We start from the raw sequence: 20,860 nt of genomic DNA on the forward strand, positions 1-20,860 counted from the left end.
ATGAGATGATGAACGTAACGCAGTTAGCACAGGGCTTGCTACTAAAACAATATTAGTTATGACAATATTATTGTTAAGGAGAAGTTGGGATAGCACCTATGGTTTCCTCTCATTCTTGGCTACCTGCAGTCAGCCAGGGTGCTGTTCTGACCCCTTCCTCCTTATCCGTTCACCTCATCAAGAACTTAGCCAGTGCCAACGCTATACTGGTCCAACACAACCCAATTACCAACATACAAAACCAAAAATATTTTATTGCTGAGTCATCTTGGGTTTCCAAAAGGGACCCCAAGCCTTGCTGGGAGTCTACAGCTTTGCTAGGACTCCTACATCAGGATATAGATTAAGATCCAGCATCCTTGGGCTCCACTTAGGGAACAATCTACTCTGATCCTGTTAAATCTTGTTAGTCCCTCCAGGTCACTTCTACTTCATCTGTTCGATACCTGTGGAAAAACAGAAAAAGCTTGGTGGAGGGCTATTCCTTAGCATCTTTCATCCTTCTCTGCCCTCATGCTCCTGGACTGTCTTCCCTACTGATTTTTGCCTACCTCTCATATGATCCTATCTGTAACCCTCCAAGGAGTGATTCACTCACCTCTGCGTAATCCCAGAATCACTAAGGGGGGTCCTGTGTCCAGCCTGAAACATCTCCCAGCCAGCCTGGGCTATCATGGCTCCATTGTCAATGCAGAATCTAGGATGGAAAAGAGAGATGAAATCTGGGATCTAAGGGTGGAAAATCACAATAATGGGAGAAGTAAAAACATATCAAGAAACAGAAAGGATCTTTACCTCTCATCTGTGGCAAAAAGCCGGGCTCCCCGTTCCTGGCACATTGTCTCCATCATCTCCTGCAGCCTCATATTACCTACAAAGAGGTAGGGGGCAGGGTTAGCTTAGTTTTAGCCATCTCTCATGTCGTGTTCAACAGTACACCACATGCGTACACACTGAAGACAATGAAGTAGGGCCTAGGGGTAAGGACTAGGAAAGCAAAAAACTAGTAATTACCCCCAAACCCTTAGCAATTTAGCACAAACTCGATTTAGCAAAGAAGATGCACAGTGCCAAGAAGAGGAAAGAAGAATACGGTTCAATGATACGTACACCCCACACCTCCCACAATGAGGGCCTCCTGGGAGCCACAATGTGCCATGGCTCGCTCCGTGATTTCTACCAGCATTGCAAACACAGTTTCCTGTGGGGGACAGACAAGGTGAAAACATCAGAGGGGTATCCCAGCTTAGTTCTGCTCTACTATATATATAAAAGCTTCTCCTGCCCCAACTTTCCGTCCCAGGTTTTTACTTCATTACCTGCAGGGAGAAACATAGATCCTCAGGAGTACACTCGCCTGTGCTCAGCATCCGCTGGGATACATCCTACAATTAAAGGGAAAAACAAACAAAACAACAGTGCTTTGGGGATTACACGAGAGCAAAAATCAATACACTTAGAGGATCATCATGTTTCACTACAATTCAACTTACCAGCACATCCCGTACTACACATACTCCTTCACTGGCATCAAAGTATAGAAGGGGCAGCATTCATTTAAGATTCAATAATTATTTCTTGAATCCTTGCCCGGACATCTCCTGCCCCTTACTTTTCCTGCTTAATCGCTTGCCATTGCACTTATCACCATCTGACACGTTATATTTTCCTTTCTTTCTTTTTTTTTTTTTTTTGAGATAGAGTCTTGTTCTGTTGCCCAGGCTAGAGTGCCATGGCGTCAGCCTGGCTCACAGCAACCTCAAACTCCTGGGCTTAAGCGATCCTTCTGCCTCAGCCTCCCGAGTAACTGGGACTACAAGCATGCCACCATGCCTAGCTAATTTTTTTTATATATATGTATTTTTAGCTGCCCAGATAATTTCTTTCTATTTTTTTTTTTTTTTTAGTAGAGACGGGGTCTCGCTCTTGCTCAGGGTGGTCTTGAACTCCTGACTTCGAGCGATCCTCCGCCTCAACCTCCCAGAGTGCCAAGATTACAGGCGTGAGCCACCACGCCCAGCCCTTTCTTTCCTTTTTGTTTTTCTGTTTCCTCCTCCTTAGAATCTAAGCTCCATGTAGGATTTTTATTTTGCTCCATGCTGTATCCCTAAAGTCTAGAACAGTACCTGGCACATAGAAGATATTCAGTAAATATCTGATAAATCAATTTATTCAGCATCTGATATGGGCCAATACTATGCAACATGCAGGAAATACAATGGTGAGCAAAACAGATACTTCATTTAAAAAGCATGAAAGAGGCCAGGCTCATGCCTGTAATCCCAACACTTTGGGAGGCTAAGGCAAGAGAATCACTTGAGGCCAGAAGTCTGAGACCAGCCTGGGCAACATAGCAAGATGTCATGTCTACCAAAAAAAAAAAAAAAAAACCATGACAGTGCCCCTGTCTCCTTACCTCTTTCCCACTCACGTCAATACTCACCTCAATGAAAGACAGGATCCCTGAGAATGAGACGTCCATCCCCTTTACAGTGTATGGCAGCTCAATTAGCTTCTTGCCTCTAAGTGGGAATGAGTATATGAGGCACCAAGCATAGAGTCGGCTGGCTGCTCACCATCCAAAGCCCCTCCCAAACCTCATTAATTATATTGTATACAAGGAAATCTCTGAAGCCCAAGCAGCCAGCCTCCTTTTATGTCCCCTTACCGCTTTGCCATCTGTTCAATGTTGTAGCCTGGACTTGGGTCATTGGAAATCTAGTAGAAGAAAAAATATGAAAGTGAATAGAAGAGGATGAAATCAGATATACAAAAAGCATAAGCTAATTTACTACTCCCTCCCTCCATCCAATTCCAAGGCTCCCCAGAAATTCACCCATGTCTAATGCTTTCTGCGGCCCCAACAGCTTACCCTCAGCACTCGAGCAAAACGATCCAGACAATTACCCACAGCAATATCGATGGTTTCCCCAAAGATGCGGTAACGATGTTCTGAGTATGCAATCACCTAAGGGTGATGAGGATGTCCATGAAACCTCAAGTCTGTAAAGAGGATTATTTGGCTTTGGGGAAGAACAAAGCAGAGGATCAACATGGCCACCAGAGCTTCCAATAAGAAATGGACAAAAAGTGCTTTCCCAATGAGTAATTTTTTTATAGCTGTTATATGAGAAGAATTTCGTATACCCCGAGGATTCCCAGAGCTGATTCCTAATCTACAAAAGATAACCTAGATCAGGGCAGAAGCAAACCATCATTTCAAATATATTTTTCTAGATTAGAGGTTCCTGTTGTACCCCTTAGAAGCAGTCTTGACAGTGCAGACAGGGAACAGGCTTTCCTGCCTGGAGGCAGAGAACAAGAGTCCTTCCAGATTATCCTGCCAGGGCAGTGGTATTTGGAAACAAGAGAAGAGGCAGAGTTAAAGAACTCAAACTCTCATATGGGGTCAGACTAATAGCCCACCCAATTCAGAAATGGCAATCCACTTAAGCCCATTCTTCACACGTGACCAACTTTTAGCACAGAGAATATCCACAACCTACTGACAGATATGCTCTGTATTTCTGACACTGAGGGCCTTCCTAGGGACCATAAGAAGTTCCTTTCCCTTCCTGATGCTGTTAGGAATTTCCTTCCTTTCTGATGTGGATCTTACTCTGCTGTCAAAAAGCTGGTGACAAAAGAGGAAAAAAAAAAATCCTACCTTTCTACTTCTGTTATCCACTCCCCTCCACCCAATTGCCATCCCTTTTTTTTACACCTAAGCAAACATTAAAAGGCAAGATGAAGAGAAAACTCTACCACTGCTCCTCTTCATCAACTCTTGTAGTCTCCATTGTTACTTTCTACAACCCAAGTCCCTAACCTTGCATGTCATCCTTCAGGCCTCAACCAGCTATCTGAAGTTCCCACATCATTTTTGTGGGAAGGTATGCACCTTTAATAACTATTTCACAAAATGAAGTTTTAAAACACAACCCTTTCATGAGCTGGGAACAATGCTGAACTATTTCTAATAATAACCCTATCAAGCTTTCTGGACAGCAGGTATTAAATATGTAGGCTGAAGAGCTAGAAATGAATTACCAGTCTCACCTGTTATTAAACTTTATGTAGTCTACATTGTTTATCTGAGTCTATTGTTTTATTAATCAGTATGAGAATACCAGTTAAAGTTTGTTTTTCAGATATTTTGTCAATGATCATTCAGGTCTGGCTAAAAAGGTCTGTTCCTAAATTTAAAAAAATAATAATAATAACCCTATCAGGTATTCTGTGGAAAAAGAATGCAATCCCAACCTTAAATGTCATATAAGGTATTCCAAACAACTTTAGCTTCACCTATAAAGTTTTTTTTTTTTTTTTTTGAGACGGAGTCTCGCTCTGTTGTCCGGGCTAGAGTGCCGTGGCATCAGCCTAGCTCACAGCAACCTCAAACTCCTGGGCTCAAGCGATCCTCCTGCCTCAGCCTCCCGAGTAGCTGGGACTACAGGCATGCACCACCATGCCCAGATAATTTTTTCTATATATATTTTAGTTGTCCATATAATTTCTCTCTATATTTTTTTAGTAGAGACGGGGTCTCGCTCTTGCTCAGGCTGGTCTCGAACTCCTGACCTTGAGCGATCCACCCGCCTCGGCCTCCCAGAGTGCTAGGATTATAGGCGTGAGCCACCGTGCCCAGCCACACCTATAAATTTAAAATACCTTTTACCATTCATAAAATATTCTTTATTTATATTTCCACACTTAGAATAACAAAATCTATAGGCCAGGCACAGTGGCTCACGCCTATAATCTTAGCACTCTGGGAGGCCTGGGTGGGAGGATTGCTTGAAACCAGGAATTCAAGACCAGCCTGAGCAAGAGTGAGACCACAGCCCTACTAAAAATATTAATTGAAAAAATTAGCTGGGAGTGGTGGTGCATGCCTATAGTCCCAGCTACTTGGGCTGAGGCAGGAGGGTCGATAGAGCCCAGGACTTTGAGGTTGCTGTGAGTGAGGCTGACACCACAGTACTCTAGCCTGGGCAACATAGTGAGACTCTGTCTCAAAAAAATCTATATATTTATCCCCAGTAATTTAAAAACAAAACATATGGTTATCCTAAAAAATAAATCAGGTAGTGCCCCCTAGTTTTAACTGCTAAGACTTATAGAAAAAATAATGAAAGACCTCTTATCATTTTGAAGACTTCAGTCCTTACCATTCTTTCCTTTTCTACATTGGAAATTCCTAATCTTTAGAACCACATATATAAAAGTCATCTAATGTGCTAATCATCCTGCCAAAATCTGCAATGTTATAAACTCTGTGGGTTTTCTGGTATATAATATTTTAGGTTGAGATGAGCCCAGCTTTGTTCTTGCAGTTCCTGAAACTCCAAATAGAACAAGAAGTTGCTGGTTCAGTGCCTTAGAAATTAATTAAGATGGAGTAGGTGGAGTACCCTAAGTACCTGAGTATTTCCTCCGCTGACATACAACACAGTTGGGCTGGTGGCTCCAGTGATGAGGCGGCCCATCTCAATGTGGCCTATACAGTGGTTCACACCCAGCAATGGCTTATTCCACAGTTGGGCCACAGTTCGGGCCACAACAGCCACAGAAGCCAGTGGGGCACCCATGCCAGGGCCTAGGGGGATAGAAATGTGAATTAAAATTCTAGAGATCAGAGAAAAACAGGTAGGGGAAACAGGGGATGCAAAAGGTGGGGTAGGGGCAGTAGTGCTGGTGGCAAGGCAATTATAGGCTATTTTGACCTGGTCAGGCTCCACATATATCTCTCCATTGTTGACCACTCTTCCAGCCGTACCTTTGGTATAGGCAATGCAATCAATATCCTGGGAGGTTAATCCAGCCTCTGTTAGTGCCTCCTGCAGCAGGTCTAGGATAACAGCTCGGTGGTGCCTGGCAGTATCACCTGGAAGGAATCCTAGAAAATGGACACAGTTCAAAGATCATAGGGTTTTTCTGTAACAAAGGTAGGTAGGAAAAGAAAAACCAAAAAGCAACAGCAGTTTTAGTAATACAGGAAGTATCCTTTCATTCTCCTTAAGCATCCTATCTTCCAGGTTTTCGGATATACTCTTTCCAGCCTATACATAGGCTGTTCAGCTTTCAAAAAATGCCCTTCTTCATACCCAACTCCTACTCTGCCTTCGGGACTCATTTCAAGTGATACCTGCCCTCATGCCCTTTGGTGACCTTCTTTCTCTATGACCCTACAGAACCCTACGCATGATGACATTGTATTTAACACATAACAATTATAGCATTATAATTATTTGTAGTTTGCCCAATTTAACCACAAGTATCTCAAAGCATTGGCTATTTTATTTATCTTTTTATTTTCAGCACCCAAGTGCCTAGATGGGTGACTGTTAAACATATATGTTTCTAATGAGTAACCTATCACAACATCACCTGGGAAGCTTTTCAGGTACATGTTCCAAATCAGTTGCCCCTCCTATGTGTGCAAGTGTTTCAAGGGGAGAGTAGGCAAGATATAATAGCTGTTAAGTAATATTAATTAAAAGTTATAATTTGGTACTTTCATTTAATCCTCAAAACTCAATAATATATAAAATTTAAAAATGGAGGAAAAAAATGAAAAAATAAAATTTTTAAAAACCCAATGCTATAGGTATTAACATTCCCATTTTAAGAGTAAGGACCATAGGCTGTGCGTGGTGGCTCACATCTATAATCCCAGCATTTTGGGAGGCCCAGGGGGGAACCAAGAGTTTGAGACCACCGTGGGCAACATAGTGAGAACCCATCTCTATAAAAATTTTAAAAGTTAGCCAGGCGTGGTGGTGTGAACCTTTAGTCCTAGCTACTTCAGAGGCTGAGGGAGGATCACTTGAGCCCAAGAGTTCAAGGCTGCAGCAAGCTATGATGGCGCCATGGTCTCAAAAATATAATAAATTAAAAAAGAAAAAGAGTAAGGAACAGATGTCCAAAATATAAGTATTGAACATGAATATTGCAAAGCCAGCCAGTTCTGACACCTAACCTCAGAGTCTTTCCACTCTTATCTCTCCTTTTATTTGAGACAGGGTTGCCTGGGCAACCTGTCCTGGCTAAAAAGTACAGTGTAGTGATCATAGCTCACTGCAGCCTTAAACGCCTAGGCTCAAGCCTACCTCCCACCTCAACCTCCCAAGAGCTGGGACAGAGGCTTGGGGTGTTAGAGTAGGTAGTGAATAAGTTATGAGCAAGGGAGGAAGGAACAGAAAGTTAGTCAAGTGGCTGGAATAAACAGCTCTTGAACAGACCTAAGAAGAAAAGAGCCATTAATTTCCCAGCGTTGTACAGGTACAAAGTGACCTTCCCCCCGCCATTACATATGTGTAAGAACAGAATGAACACTGACTGCCTAGACTTCTTTGACTTCAACAAATAAAAACAGCAACCACTTGGGGTTCTGCTCAGTTGCTCCTTTCCAGCTTGCCCCCTCTCTTGAGAGCGTGCTTTTGCTTCTACACAAGTCTTTACTAAGTCTGTCCACTTTCACTCAATAATCTTGCCACTATCACTCAGTTGTGTGCAGGTTCTGAAATTCCTTTCTGTGACTTTAGCAAGAACATTCACACCCGTGACAGGGCCACTACACCTGGTTATTTTTCATATCTCACACACGTGTGGATGTATATATAATACGTATATACATATACATGTATTTTTTTTGAGAGGAGGGTTGCACTATGTTTTCCAGGCTGGTCTGGAACCCCTGGCCTCAAGCAATTTTCCCACCTCAGCCTCCCGAGTAGCTGGAATTACAGGCGTGAGCCACAGAGCCCAGCTCTCCTTATTCCAAAATATTTCGATTTCATCTCTATTATGCCATTTATCGTGCTGTAGTGTAAAGATCTGCTTATGTGTCTCACTTCACAGCAGGCTCATAGAATCTATTTTTCAATGCTTAGCACATAATATGCGCTCAATAAAAGCTTAACGAACCCAGAAGGCCCACGTCCAAGTGCCTGTGACTCTTCTATTCCTCAGCCTTGTGACGTTAAGATCGTCACATAACTTCAATAACACTCAGATCAAAAGCTGTAGAAAGGGACAATGCGCCTCAGATCTCACTTCACTAGTGTTTAGGATGACGGACGGTGACGCTGTGCGGGGAAGCGCGCCAAAGTCTCCTACTTACTCACCTGTGCCCGGAGGTGTGACATAAGTCCGCCGGGGGTTCGCCAGTACCTTGCCGTCGCACACCACTCCCACGCCAATCTTGTTGGCGCTGCCTTCAAAACCCAGCACCGCTGGCATGGCGGAGCCCGGGAGAAAATGCCGGCAGAACTCCTAGTAACTTAGGAGCTGTGGAGACCCTCACCAGTCCGTGCTGGACTGCAGATTCCCCAGCGCAGAGAAACAAAACGAGCCTGCAAGTGCTAGAGAGCAGATCGCACATGAACAGACACCACAGAACTCCCACGGTTGGCGCGCCAGGGCCGTCACCGCTACCTGTCAAGGCCCCTTTAAGGACCTGTCTTCCTAACTGCCTGGGACGCTGAACCGGCATCTGCGCCTTACATTCCTACCCATTTCCCCACCTCTCTGCGTGATTCAGCGCAGCCTTCCTCACTGATTTTCTTCCCCTCTTGCACAGCGCTAGAATCTTCGCAGGGCTCGCAGAATAAGCCGTGCATCTGGCACAACGATAAACAGCCCGAGAATGGAGCATTGGGGCCTTAAGCACCCTGGAGAGACTGAGAACGGAGGGAAGGCCCAGCTTCTGTCACGTGGTGCAAGATAGGCCAATCACCCGCATTCTTTGGTCATGTGACGCATGTCTGGACTCACATGACCACTCCACTCACCCACGTGGGGGCACTGTGTGTTCCATTCTTTGTGCTCGGGTAAGGAGGAACCAGGCTGGGGCCCGCATAGGGCAGATACACTGTTGCTGTTCTGCTCGCAATAGGGGTTTCGCTAGCGGCCGGACCGGCAATCCTGAGTCGGTACCCTTAATTAAGGTCCTCCGTTAGTCGTAGGACGGATGTCGCGAGTAGGGTACAAGGCACTGTGAAATGATCTAGTTACGTGGGTGAGGGGTTGAAGGGCCTATGATGCATGGAGGCGGGTAAAAGATTCAGACAGAGATAATATGCTTTGAAAGGCGGGACCTGGTGCGGGGACGCCCTAGGGAGGAGTCTTCCCAGCCATAGCTGGTTTCATGTCTTTGTGTTTGTAGGCAACGTGATAAAAATATTGCATCTGTGGGCGAGGTGGTACAGGTGCTCAAGGGCGTTCGTTTCAGGGATGCCGAAGCGCGGGAAAAAGGGAGCGGTGGCAGAAGACGGGGAAGACCCCAAGACGGGTAAGAGATTGAAATGAGTCCCTCTCCCTACAAGCTGCGGTGGGGCGGGGGGGGGGGGGCGGTGTTTCTAATTGCCTCGATGAACAGTAAGTACGGACCGACTCATTTTTGCAGGAATTTGTGGAGAAGTCGCGGTAACTGTAGGCTCTGGTTGGGTCTTTAGTTAACTCCAGATCGAGCTTGGAAACCGCCAGCTTTTATCACTATATGTTGATCATTTTATAGAGCCAGAGACCAAGAAGAGTAAGACGGGAGCCAAGAAAAATGAAAAAGAGGCAGCAGGAGAGGGCCCAGTCTTATACGAGGACCCCCCTGATCAGAAAACCTCACCCAGCGGCAAATCTGCCACACTCAAGATCTGCTCTTGGAACGTGGATGGGCTTCGGGCCTGGATTAAGAAGAAAGGATTAGATGTGAGTGGGATCAAGGAGGGGAAGAGATATTAGTTAGTATCAAATGATCTTGGAGGTTTGATCACCTTTTTTCTCCTTTTAGTCTTCATGTTAAGTTTTACTTCCCTCCTGCGTGTAGTTTTGTCCAAGAGGTACAAGTGGGGCTTCCCCGATTCTTGCCAGTTAGTTGCATTTCCTAAATGTGTATTCCTTTCATTCCATTGCCATTGTTTTGTTTAATGTCCTCTCTTCCCCAGAATTTTGCAAAAATTTCTTTACTGGACTTCCTTGGTTTTATCTCCAACTTATTTTCCATTCCAACAACTACTACTAAAAAGTCCTAGCTGGCTATCCACTGGCTATAGAAAAAAAACACAATCTTCTTAATATAGCATGTAAGGCTTTCTTCTTACCTGCCTCTAGTAGTTGCCAATTATATTGTTTATAATTGTTTAAATACTGTACTGCTTGACTGCTGAACAACTTATGCACAGGGATTGTGTCTAATTTATGTATATCTAGTACTTAGCACAGATTGGTCGATAAATGTTCTAAATTGATACTATTTATTCCACCTTTCTTTTCACTCACAGTGGGTAAAGGAAGAATCCCCAGATATCCTGTGCCTCCAAGAGACCAAATGTTCAGAGAACAAACTACCCACTGAACTTCAAGAGCTGGCTGGACTATCCCATCAATACTGGTCAGCTCCTTCGGACAAGGAAGGGTACAGCGGTGTGGGCCTACTTTCCCGCCAGTGCCCACTCAAAGTTTCTTACGGCATTGGTGAGACCCTCTTGATCCCTAATGCCTGCATTCTTCCAAGCCAACTGCTAATATTTCATCCCTGCCCCAACTTCTGATTGCTCTTCCTTTTCTGTTTCATCATTTCTGTAGGTGAGGAGGAACATGATCAGGAAGGACGGGTGATTGTGGCCGAATTTGATAAGTTTGTGCTGGTAACAGCCTATGTACCTAATGCAGGCCGTGGTCTGGTACGACTGGAGTACCGGCAGCGCTGGGATGAAGCCTTTCGCAAGTTTCTGAAGGGCTTGGCTTCCCGGAAGCCCCTTGTGCTTTGTGGAGACCTCAATGTGGCTCATGAAGAAATTGACCTTCGAAACCCCAAGGGAAACAAAAAGAATGCTGGCTTCACTCCACAAGAGCGCCAAGGCTTTGGGGAATTGCTGCAGGCTGTGCCACTGGCAGACAGCTTTCGGCACCTCTACCCTAACACAGCCTATGCCTACACCTTTTGGACTTACATGATGAATGCTCGATCCAAGAATGTTGGTTGGCGCCTTGATTACTTTTTGTTGTCCCATTCTCTGTTACCTGCATTGTGTGACAGTAAGATCCGTTCCAAGGCCCTCGGCAGTGATCACTGTCCCATCACCCTGTATCTGGCACTGTGATGACTCCCCCAGATCACTTTGAGCCTGGGAAATAGGTTCTCCAAACTACCATTCCTTCTTTTAACACTCTAGCACTGTATTTCTCATCTATAAAACGAATCTTCCCAGCAGGTTCCTATAACAGATTTAGGTTTCTTTTAAGCCTGAAGCCCAAGGTTTTTGTTTTGTGGGTTTTTCTTTTTCCTTAAATTGAACAAAGGCTACTGATTTACCTCCTACTTCCTTTGAACTATCCACATGAAAATAAAAAGCCATAGTTTCAGCTTTGCTGTCTTTGTGTTTCCCCCTCTTTGTGGGGCTACAAATTCCCTTCCTCATGTTTTCATACATACACGTTAACAACTGGAAAAGGGTAGAGTCATTACCTTATTTATTTACAAGCACAGGATGAATCCCTAACCTCCCCCAAAACAGAGCAACCCTACCCAGCCCAGTTCAATATTGAAACTGGGGGGTAAGGACGGTTGGAAGGAGGAATTAAGGGAAATACAGGACTAGGGGAACATACCCCACATTAAATAGTTATATACATATCAGTTCCTGTGGTTCTGTACACAGCAGCGGCTGACCCCCACCCCCACAGGACACAGAATGTGGGGAGAGGAGACTGGAGGGTTCCGAGGCCAGAGCCAAACCCTGGTGAAGTGCAATAGCAGCAGCAAAGTCCTAATGGAGCACAAGAGGGAGGGGAACCCCCAGGGCTACCCACCCCCACCCTGCCCTGGAATGTGTAAGGGACAGGAATGGCTCTCAGGGAGCATACAGGAAGGACAAGGCTAGAACCGTCTTTAGGACCCAGGTTTAGGGGCAACATTTTGCCTACTTCACCCTAAGCAGCAACCACTGGAGGAAAGCAGATGGTCAGCAGTGGTCTTATCTACCACTCCAACCTATGTGAGGGCTGGTTCCTTCCTACCTCTCCCCAGGGAAAAGGAAGGCAGCTGCTTGGCTTCCTTGCTGAAGCCCAAGGAGCCTTTTACCCCAGCTCCCTTTGTAGTGTCACTGTCCCCACCAGGGAGGGGCCAGGCACAGTCTGTGGATCATCAGGCTCAGGAGAAATTCTGGACAGGGTGGCTGACCTTCATACAGGCCCAATAGAGGGCCCGGCCCAAACAGAGCACAGCCAAGAGGATAACAAATGCCCAGCCTGCATATATGCCTCCATATCGCCGTGCATGCTTCCATGTGCCAAACTGATGACAGAGGAGAAAAGAAAAAAGAGTTACTATTCATCTCCCACTACTTCCTAGAAGCCCTAGGAACAGTAATGCAGAACTCAAGCTTCAATCCCTGTTCCTATTTTTTTTTTTTTGAGACACAGTCTCACTCCGTTGCCTGGGCTAGAGTGCTGTGGCATCAGCCTAGCTCACAGCACCTAAAACTCCTGGGCTCAAGGAATCCTTCTGCCTCAGCCTACCAAGAAGCTGGGACTACAGGCATGTGCCACCATGCCCGGGTAATTTTTTCTATATATTTTTAGTTGTCCAGATCATTTCTTTCTATCTTTAGTAGAGACAGGGTCTCGCTCTTGCTCAGGCTGGTCGCGAACTCCTGAGCTCAAGCAATCCTCCCACCTCGGCCTCCCAGAGTGCTAGGATTACAGGCATGAGCCACCTCGCCCGGCCCGTTCCTATTCTTAAAGGACAGGTTCTTTAGCTCCCTTCCCCTAAGTAGGAACATATTTGTACTATGGCAGACAGATATCTGTCAGTTTTCCTTAATATCAGACAACTAAGCCAAGCTTCCTAATAGCAACTCTTAAATTAAGCCACTTCTTCATTGTTCTCAAAGAGGACAGCTGTTTTTTACTCTTTCTTATCAGTCACTTTTAACTTCAGCTCATCCATACCTTAAAACCAAACAAACTCCCCCCCCCACCCCCCCGCCCCCCGGTTTCTTTCACTTTTTTTAGAGCAGCCATTTTCCAAATATTAGCCCATGGAGATGAGGCTGAAGAATGAAAGGGGTTGGGACAAGATTACTCACAGCAAGGCCAGTGGCAGTGACTGCTAAGAGCAAGCCAAGCAAAAAGCAGCAGATACATCTCTTTCGTGGGTATCTGCGCCCAATAGATGACCTGTGGGAAGGCAAACAGAAACGGATGCTTGTGATGGCCCTGTAGTTTTTATTCCACACATCTCCCAATTACAAGCTCAACCCCTAATCACTTACACTTTCCTGCAGTGAGGGCAACGTGCCAAGGTCCGATCCGTGAACTCTGTCCACTATGGGAAAAGAAAAAGAAACTAATAGTAAAAGCAAGGTCGTTGTCAGTGAGAATGCAGGGGCAGGGAAGGGGAATGTGTTCCCATAGGACAGACCTTTTGGGAGTCATTATCATTGCAAAGAGAAATATACTCATAATTACTCCTGTCTTTTTTTTCTTCCCACCATGGCTTTCCAATACCTCTCCTCACCAGAAAAGTATTCTTGCAATGTCCACAGATGACCCTGACACCAACAGGTTGTGGTTCTGGACTCAGAGGTCCTGGATGCACAGGCCCCAGATTGATGATTCTTTTGCTGTATAGAAGAAAAAGACTGTGTTTGAAAAGTTTTTAAACCTACGGATCCCCACACTGTGTCTCCTTCACATCTCCCACTCCTTGCCACTCTATCAAGTTCTTCTATTGTGTACATTTTAGATACTCTGTTCCCCAATCCTACCCGAGAGAATCTTTGAGAAAGAGCACTACTTAAACTTTAGGTCCCTAATTTCCCTTTGACCTGAGGATAATTCACACAGTTCTCGAGGCTCTCTGTTCTCCTAAAAGTCACCAGTTATTTCATCCCATTCTCCTAAAAGTCACCATTTATTTCATCCCAATCTTTTTCCTATGGAAATGAGAAAGATGACTGTAACATTCTGGAGACACTATACTCCACAGCTGTTACTCCTAAATAAACACTAGGCTCTCTCATCTTTACATCCTCTATAAACACTCATCCTTTTTTGGCTTTCCAAATTTCCCCTCTTATGCTCTTCCCCACCTTACCCCCCTTACCAGTAGGGCCGAGGACACGCAATCCTCTGGGAAGTCACTTTGCAGATAAGGAGACAATTACAGGGGCATCGAACATATTTTTTCCCTTGAGGTGCATTCTTGATTGGCTAGAGAATAACAGGGACATTAGCAAGCAAACCTCTAATCCCAATCCCTTCCAATTTCCCTCCAAAAACACTTTCTCAGAAGAGATCAGAGAGGTCCAGAAGAGAGAAATGAAAGAAAGGCATGTATCACAGGATTTGAAAGTGAGAACTAGACTTAAGTATCCAGGATAGGTATGAAAGTGAGCGATGGTAAATAAGAGCGTTGGTGAGTGGCTTCTGGAGAAGTGGTTGTGTGAGACTCCTGGAACTGAAACCTGGGTTTCATCAAGAACATCTGAACAACGCCTGAAGGTCAGGGTCTAGAATCAAGAGACCAGAAAGAAGATCCAGGAAACAGGGCCCATTTCATAGATATGTATAACTCACAGTGGCTTCATTGCAGACACCACATTTGACTACATGCTGATGCATCTTGCCTTCCACGTTGATGAGAGACTGGCAGACTCGGCAGGTGATCATGGGGGCACTTCCACTGTCTGGGCTGGTCAAAGGTGAGTAGGGGGGTGGGTCCTCCCCAGGCAACACGGCTGGATGCCCCTCCGGGAATGGAGGAAATGCTGGAAAGAAAGCAGTTAAAAAGAAGGGCTGAGATCACTTGTAGCCAACCCCGACTAATGCTCCACCTGGGTAGTGAACTCTCTAGTCTTCAACCCTTCTAACCAGCTTACAGGGTTTCCCATAATCGGCGCTTCGATCGGCTTCCTCAGAACCTCCTGTTCCCAGGTTCTGGTCGCGATTGAGGACGGAAGGAAGCCTCACCCATCACAGGTGCTACAGCCCCACACCTGGCGCTTGGGCTCCGCCTCCGCCCTCAGTCCCGCCCCCTCCCCGCCTCTCAGAGTACACCCAGGAGCTCCTCCGACCCGCCCCGGCTTACCCTGGGGCGGGGCATGTTTACCGGCTCCGTACGGTGGTGCGGTGGGGGTCAGGCCTCCCCCGGGCCCAGCCCCACTCCCGCCTGGCCCCACTAAACCGTTGCCGCCAGCGCCACCGTCAATGGGCTCAGACAGCAGCGGGGAGCGCTCTCCATCCGCCGCCATGGCCGCCACCGCTGCCTCCCACCCGGGTCAGCGATCCGGCTTCCTTCGCCGCTGCCGCCACCGCCGCCGCCGCCACCACCGCCGCCGCTACCGGGTCCCCAGGGCGCCTGCGCACCGCGCGCCCCGCTCACTCCGCAACCAGTGGTCTGCCCCGCCCCGTTCCGTCCTGCAGCACGTGATAGGCTATCCCTGCCCCCGCCAGGCTATTATTCGTGGAGGTGAAACCAACTCCTAGGCCTGTGAAGGCAGCTCTCCTTTTCCATTGGGGAGCAGCGCGCAAACGTCAACTGTCACATGACCTGCCAGATGCCGCTGGGCTTGCAAAACCTGCACGTGATTCGAGGTTCCGCAAGCCATTGGCAGTGTGGCCCATCGCGCTACCTCCAGACCAGGAGGTGGGGCCAGGCTGCTGCTGCTTGCTGGTCATGTGTTCCGGGAGGCTGCACGGCTTCTGTTGCTCAGCTCCTCATTGGCCCACAGACACCGCTGAAAGACTTTTCTCCGGCTTTGCGTTATAAGTGGCTTCCGGTTGGCTGCTGACTTCCTTTCCCTAGTCCTGTGATCTCTGGGGTGCAACTTTATTGGCCCGAATTTAGCGCCAGAACAGGTGGGGCGTGGCCTAATTATTTAAAGGGATGGCAATAAAGGTGCGGAAGCTTGGGCTGTCTGGGCAGTGGGAGGAGGGATGGCGTTAACCACTCAAAAAGGTACCTTTAAAAAGTCAGGGTAACGATGTGTAATGAAAAATGGATTAAAAAGTTACCACGCCAGCCTTTCTCGCTGGAGTCACTTCTGAGAAAAAACACCAGACTGCGTTCTCCTGCAAGCTGTCCCTACAGACTCTTCGCATCCCACCCCCCATCGCATTATGAAATTATACCTTTATGAGTGTCACGACCACTAGAAGATCTTGTTTTACTCAATTTTATGACCACTTAACGCATACGCATTAGTGTTTATTGATTAATCAAATCCAAGGGTGCTTTAGTCACCTTATTTGGCACATGGGACAGTCTTTATACTTACCTCAACGTTGCACCCAGCAAAAGGGCAGTGCCTCCTCCCCCATCAACAGTCTCATGTGGTCTTTTTCTTTTTTCAGCATATTGTGGGGGTACAAAAGTTTAGGTTACGTATATTGCCCTTGCCCCCCACCCCCCGCTCCGCCCCCAAGTCAGAGCTTCAATTATGTGGTCTTTATGCGAGCCTGCATCACACCTGGGTTTTCCCCAAGTCACAGCAAATTGTGACTGCCTTAAATGTGGAAAGCAACAGGGAATTGAAAAAAACAATAAACTCAGGACCATTACCAGGTTGGTTAGCAGCCTCTCCACTGAGCCTAATATTTAAGAAAGTGCAGCCAGCCCCAAATAGTTAATAATGAAAGAACCGTTGCTGTCCTAGCACTTGTAGCTGGAGCCTTTACCTTGGTCCTGATTTTTAGACAGATTTCCCAGGCCGACTTTTACTTAGAAGCTAATATCCTTCAACTAGTGAGGTCTCCAAATTAGATCACAACAGACACAAAGAACTAAGAAACCTCCGCATACAAAATGGGGAAGAAGTTGTAGCTCTATAGGCCGAGGCAAGTCTGCTGTTCTATCTGCTGTTTCTGGCACAGAGAAGCTCAAGCATTCATTGTGAGGTTGGAGTAGGTTTTGTTATTTGCACCTGGTTACACATACATTCCAAAAACTGTCCTAAAGATATTTGTATCTTTGTGAAAGATACTCCTTAAGAAATTTGCACTCTGGACAGGGAGACATAATAATATAAACATTGACAGTATAAGATATCAACACTAATAGTCTTTTATTACATGGAAAAATATCAATACTAGAAATTCATGATATAGCACATGCTTTATAATAAATTAATTAAGCAATGTAATACAAGTTCAAAGAAAGAAGAGATTACTTCTACCCAGGGCAGCAGAGAAAACTTTTAAAATATAAAGAGAATTATTATTGTGCATGGATAACTTGGATTTGAGTTATGTCTTGAGTAGGGTAATAGGCAGAGAAATGCAAAAAGTAATGATAATATTTGTAACTTGCTTGCAGTTACTGAGGCACTTTTACATTAGTATTCATTTGATTTCAGAACCCTCTGAGAGATGGACAGGGAAGCCAACACTATCTTTATTTAACAAATGTGTAAACAAGCTGTATAAGCTATAATCATTTAAGCTAAGTGATAGATTGAAATGGGACATAATTATGTAAGCTAAATGAGAGATTGAAATGAGACTATAAATTCAGATCTGATTTATGATTTAATGTTTTACATTCACATAATCTGCTAGGGAGATTGAATAATAAGGGCAGAAGCACAGAGGTGGCAGAGAGCAACGTGCTTGGGATGGAGCTCTTTTTATGCTCAATGCATGGCACATAGAAACTGCTTGGTTACTAATTAATGAAGTAACAAGCCTCATCTTGAGATAAATTTGCTAGGCTCTGAGCAATATTGTTAGCTGTAGTTACAAGCAGGGTGGGGCACCTCAGTGTGGCTGGCATGGATTGTTTATGGCTGGCACTGGTTCCAATTTATTGGTGCCTGTATTATACAGGTAAATCATTTCAATATTACCTCTAATAAATATTTGGTATCTTAAGTATTGCCTGGTTTTTACTTATGGAGTGGGGTCTTCTCACTTAGATTGAGAAAAATTAGGCTATTGGGTATATTATTTTGTTAGGACTGCCATAACAAAATACCACAGACAGAATGGCTTAAATAACAAACATTTATTTTATCACAGTTATGGAGGCTGGAAGTCCAAGATCAAGGTGTCAGCAGGAGCCCAGCACAGTGGCGCACACCTGTTATCCTAGCACTCTGGGAGGCCGAGGCAAATCTCTTGAGCTTAGGAGTTCGAGACCAGCCTGAGCAAGAGTGAGACTTCGTCTCTACTAAAAAGTAGAAAAAATTAGCCACGCGTGGTGGTGTGCATCTGTAGTCCCAGTTACTCAGAAGGCTGAGGCAGGAAGACCGCTTGAACCCAGGAGTCTGAGGTTGCTGTGAGCTAGCCTGACCCCATGGCATGCTAGCCTGGACAACAGAGTAAGACTCTGTTTCAAAAAAAAAAAAAAAAAAAGGTGTCAGCAGGTTTGGTTTCCCTCCTTGGCCTGCAGATGGCCTTTTCTCTGGGCACTTCCCTGGTTTCTCTTCTTCTTATAAGAACACCAGTCCTATTGGATTGTGGGCCCATTTTTATGACCTTATTTAATCTTCATTACTTCTTTAAAGGCCTTATCTTCAAATATAGCCACCTTGGAGGTTAGGGCTTCAACATAAGAACATTAGGGGACACAATTCAGTCCATAACAGGAGGATATAAAGAAAGAAACTGCAAAGATTTGGAAGCATTTTTTTCCTTTAGGCTTCCAACCAAGAGGCAACTAGTGCACTATGTGCATGGGCAGAGAATGGTGTGGAAAACATCTGCCTGGCTTCTATGACCCAAAGTGTTCCAATTTGATTTCTCTTTTTTCACATATTCCACATACTGTATTTCTTTTTTCTTCTCCCCTGAGGTGCTGGTTTACCACCTGTATGAAACAACACAATGCCTTACCCTATTTCCAGGGCAAAGAATGTTTTTAATAATATGCAGAGTGAATTAACCAAGATGAGGGGTAGTATAGCGGGGTAGATAGGATAGAGTAGGGTGTGATCTGGTTTTAAGGGATTAATTTATGTTAACTACATGGGGCCTTTGCTCCTTTGTATTCCATGCTCTTCCTGGGCCGCAGTTATTTCCTCTTCTTTCCTTTGGGGAATAGCCAGTCTCCCACTAAGGTCTTTGGAATTGAGGGTGTTAGGCCAGTCCTTTATCTCTACTTTATTCTTCCTGCCACTGAGTGAGACACAGATGGGAGTCTCATTCTTAGAAAAGAGAAATGAAAGTGATCTTTGTAATAGGAAAAAAGAAACTATATTAAAACAATATTTTATTTTCAATAATTGGAGAAAATGGAAGAGCAAAGATTATTGGTGGTTGTGGAGATAGGTATATAAAGAAGATAATATCTATCTTGTGGTCTAGAAAGATGAGAGATATCAGTTGAGAGGTCAGGAATAAAATAGGCTCCTCACCTAAGAATCCTGAGAGGCTGAGCCTGCTTCTATTAATTGTTGACAGTGGGAGTCACTATCTGGGGACGTCTCCCCACCCCCAGGGCAATACTGGGTAACTTAGAACCGGTCCCTGCCATTTCTATTTCAGTTTCCTTGATCTTGAGGGTGGAGGATGGGTGTGTTACTAAGTATGTTCCTGGACACAGGAGTCCCTCCAAAGACAAAACAAATTATAAGAAGAAAGAGTAATAAGGCAGTAATGAACTATAATTACCCAAAGTTTGCTTATTGTTTGGTTCCTGGCTATAGGAACCCTAAAGGTACCTTTACCCTAAAAGTAAAGAATAAAGCACAACTTCAGCTTCTTTTATGTGGATACAGGATAGTAGTAACTAGAAAAGATAAGAGCAGCATTATGCAATAGAACTTTCTGTGATGATAGAAATGTCTCTATGTTATGCAATATTGTAGCCACTAGCCACATGTAGCTATTGAGCAGTTAAAATGTGGTAAGTATGACCAGGGAAGTGAATTTTTATTTTTACTTCATCTTAATTTTAAGTTTAAATAGTCACATGTGGCTAGTGGCTTCTGTTCTGAACAGTGCAAAATTCATTGACATTGATAGGATGAATGTACCTCTGGTTTTTCTTTTGATCCACTTCATGGTTAGGTGGGTCTAGAAAGAACATAAAGAAAAAGAGACAATGGAGAATAATAATAATAGCCAACATTTACTGTGTGCTTATTACAATGCCAGGTACTTACCTAAACACTTAAAAGGTATTTTATATAATCCTTGCAACAATAGTAAGTACTATCATTATCACCATTTTACAGATGTGAAAACTGAGGCACAGTAGGAATTTTACTAGCCTAGGATTATATAGCCGGTAAGTAAGGGGTGAAAATGGAATTCATACTCAGGTAGTTTGATTACAGAGCTCACTCATTTATACTACATAGATTCAGGAATGAGGTGGCATAGTGTGACTGGGGCCATTATTCCCAAACTCTGTGCCAAGGTACAAACTCACAGAGATACCATGGGATATTTTTAAATTTGAAAGGAAACACAGCAATATTTGATATTTCTTGTATACTGTGTGAACTACTGGCCTCAGGTAATTCACAATTTGAACATTAGATTGTACTACATTCCTTTTGATGGCAAAATATTTTTGTAAAGCTGGTTTTAAGAGGTCCCACTGGCTGAGTGAGGTGGCTCACGCCTGTAATCCTAGCACTCTGGGAGGCTGAGGTGGGTGGATCGCTCAAGGTCAGGAGTTCAAGACCAGCCTGAGCAAAAGCGAGACACCATCTCTACTAAAAACAGAAAAATTGGCTAGGTGCAGTGGCCTGCGCTCCCTGCTCCCACCAAAAAAAAAAAAAAAAAAAAATGAAAATTGATGAGATACTAAGTGCACTGTGAACTGAGAAACTGGGAACTTTGGAATAGATAAAAACAGTAATAAAGGAATGGAGTATGGGGCTTGGGTTTGAGATGGCCTAAAGAGAAATAA

The 20,860-nt window shown here is 44.8% G+C and overlaps 3 protein-coding genes across 8 annotated transcripts; 1 reads left to right on the top strand and 2 right to left on the bottom strand.

Moving 5' to 3' along the window:
• Window positions 1-234: 234 nt before the first annotated feature.
• On the bottom strand, window positions 235-8,649 carry OSGEP (O-sialoglycoprotein endopeptidase). Its single transcript, XM_069462776.1, has 11 exons — window positions 8,130-8,649; window positions 5,780-5,899; window positions 5,424-5,599; window positions 2,873-2,968; window positions 2,669-2,718; window positions 2,444-2,522; window positions 1,320-1,385; window positions 1,111-1,201; window positions 796-871; window positions 599-697; window positions 235-446 (listed from the first exon to the last, which is right to left on the bottom strand). Exons 1-11 carry the CDS (start codon window positions 8,242-8,244, stop codon window positions 407-409), a joined length of 1,008 nt encoding a protein of 335 aa, XP_069318877.1. The 5' UTR covers window positions 8,245-8,649; the 3' UTR covers window positions 235-406.
• Window positions 8,650-8,798: 149 nt separating this feature from the next.
• APEX1 (apurinic/apyrimidinic endodeoxyribonuclease 1) lies at window positions 8,799-11,364 on the top strand. Of its 5 annotated transcripts, none has more exons than XM_069462784.1 (5): window positions 8,799-8,834; window positions 9,170-9,295; window positions 9,521-9,708; window positions 10,281-10,473; window positions 10,585-11,364. In XM_069462784.1, the coding sequence occupies exons 2-5, from the start codon at window positions 9,238-9,240 to the stop codon at window positions 11,100-11,102; spliced, it is 957 nt and encodes a 318-aa protein (XP_069318885.1). In that variant the 5' UTR covers window positions 8,799-8,834; window positions 9,170-9,237; the 3' UTR covers window positions 11,103-11,364. The 5 variants fall into 5 exon arrangements, with proteins under 5 accessions (XP_069318885.1, XP_069318879.1, XP_069318881.1 ...); XM_069462778.1 differs by having other exon boundaries at window positions 8,821-8,988; XM_069462780.1 differs by lacking the exon at window positions 8,799-8,834 and adding an exon at window positions 8,856-8,951.
• Window positions 11,348-15,354, bottom strand: PIP4P1 (phosphatidylinositol-4,5-bisphosphate 4-phosphatase 1). Of its 2 annotated transcripts, none has more exons than XM_069462814.1 (7): window positions 15,113-15,354; window positions 14,581-14,771; window positions 14,108-14,214; window positions 13,520-13,625; window positions 13,275-13,327; window positions 13,089-13,179; window positions 11,348-12,295 (listed from the first exon to the last, which is right to left on the bottom strand). In XM_069462814.1, the coding sequence occupies exons 1-7, from the start codon at window positions 15,252-15,254 to the stop codon at window positions 12,152-12,154; spliced, it is 834 nt and encodes a 277-aa protein (XP_069318915.1). In that variant the 5' UTR covers window positions 15,255-15,354; the 3' UTR covers window positions 11,348-12,151. The 2 variants fall into 2 exon arrangements, with proteins under 2 accessions (XP_069318915.1, XP_069318907.1); XM_069462806.1 differs by having other exon boundaries at window positions 15,092-15,354.
• Between the last annotated feature and the right edge of the window lie 5,506 nt (window positions 15,355-20,860).

This window comes from Eulemur rufifrons, chromosome 2, assembly GCF_041146395.1.
Source record: "Eulemur rufifrons isolate Redbay chromosome 2, OSU_ERuf_1, whole genome shotgun sequence".
NCBI classification, from domain to species: domain Eukaryota; kingdom Metazoa; phylum Chordata; class Mammalia; order Primates; family Lemuridae; genus Eulemur; species Eulemur rufifrons.

Bases quoted from the DNA above. Each gene is read 5' to 3' on its own strand.
- APEX1 (XM_069462784.1), top strand. From the start codon at position 9,238: ATGCCGAAGCGCGGGAAAAAGGGAGCGGTGGCAGAAGACGGGGAAGAC. The intron at 9,296-9,520 runs GTAAGAGATTGA...ATCATTTTATAG, and splicing joins CGGGGAAGACCCCAAGACGG to AGCCAGAGACCAAGAAGAGT. The intron at 10,474-10,584 runs GTGAGACCCTCT...TCATTTCTGTAG, and splicing joins CAAAGTTTCTTACGGCATTG to GTGAGGAGGAACATGATCAG.
- PIP4P1 (XM_069462806.1), bottom strand. From the start codon at position 15,254: ATGGCGGCGGATGGAGAGCGCTCCCCGCTGCTGTCTGAGCCCATTGAC. The intron at 14,772-15,091 runs GTAAGCCGGGGC...CTTTCTTTCCAG, and splicing joins TAAACATGCCCCGCCCCAGG to CATTTCCTCCATTCCCGGAG. The intron at 13,328-13,519 runs GTGAGGAGAGGT...CTTTTCCCATAG, and splicing joins ATTGCAAGAATACTTTTCTG to TGGACAGAGTTCACGGATCG.
- OSGEP (XM_069462776.1), bottom strand. From the start codon at position 8,244: ATGCCAGCGGTGCTGGGTTTTGAAGGCAGCGCCAACAAGATTGGCGTG. The intron at 2,719-2,872 runs GTAAGCTGTTGG...TTCTTCTACTAG, and splicing joins GTTTTGCTCGAGTGCTGAGG to ATTTCCAATGACCCAAGTCC. The intron at 1,386-2,443 runs GTGAGTATTGAC...CTTTAATTGTAG, and splicing joins GGATCCTGTCTTTCATTGAG to GATGTATCCCAGCGGATGCT.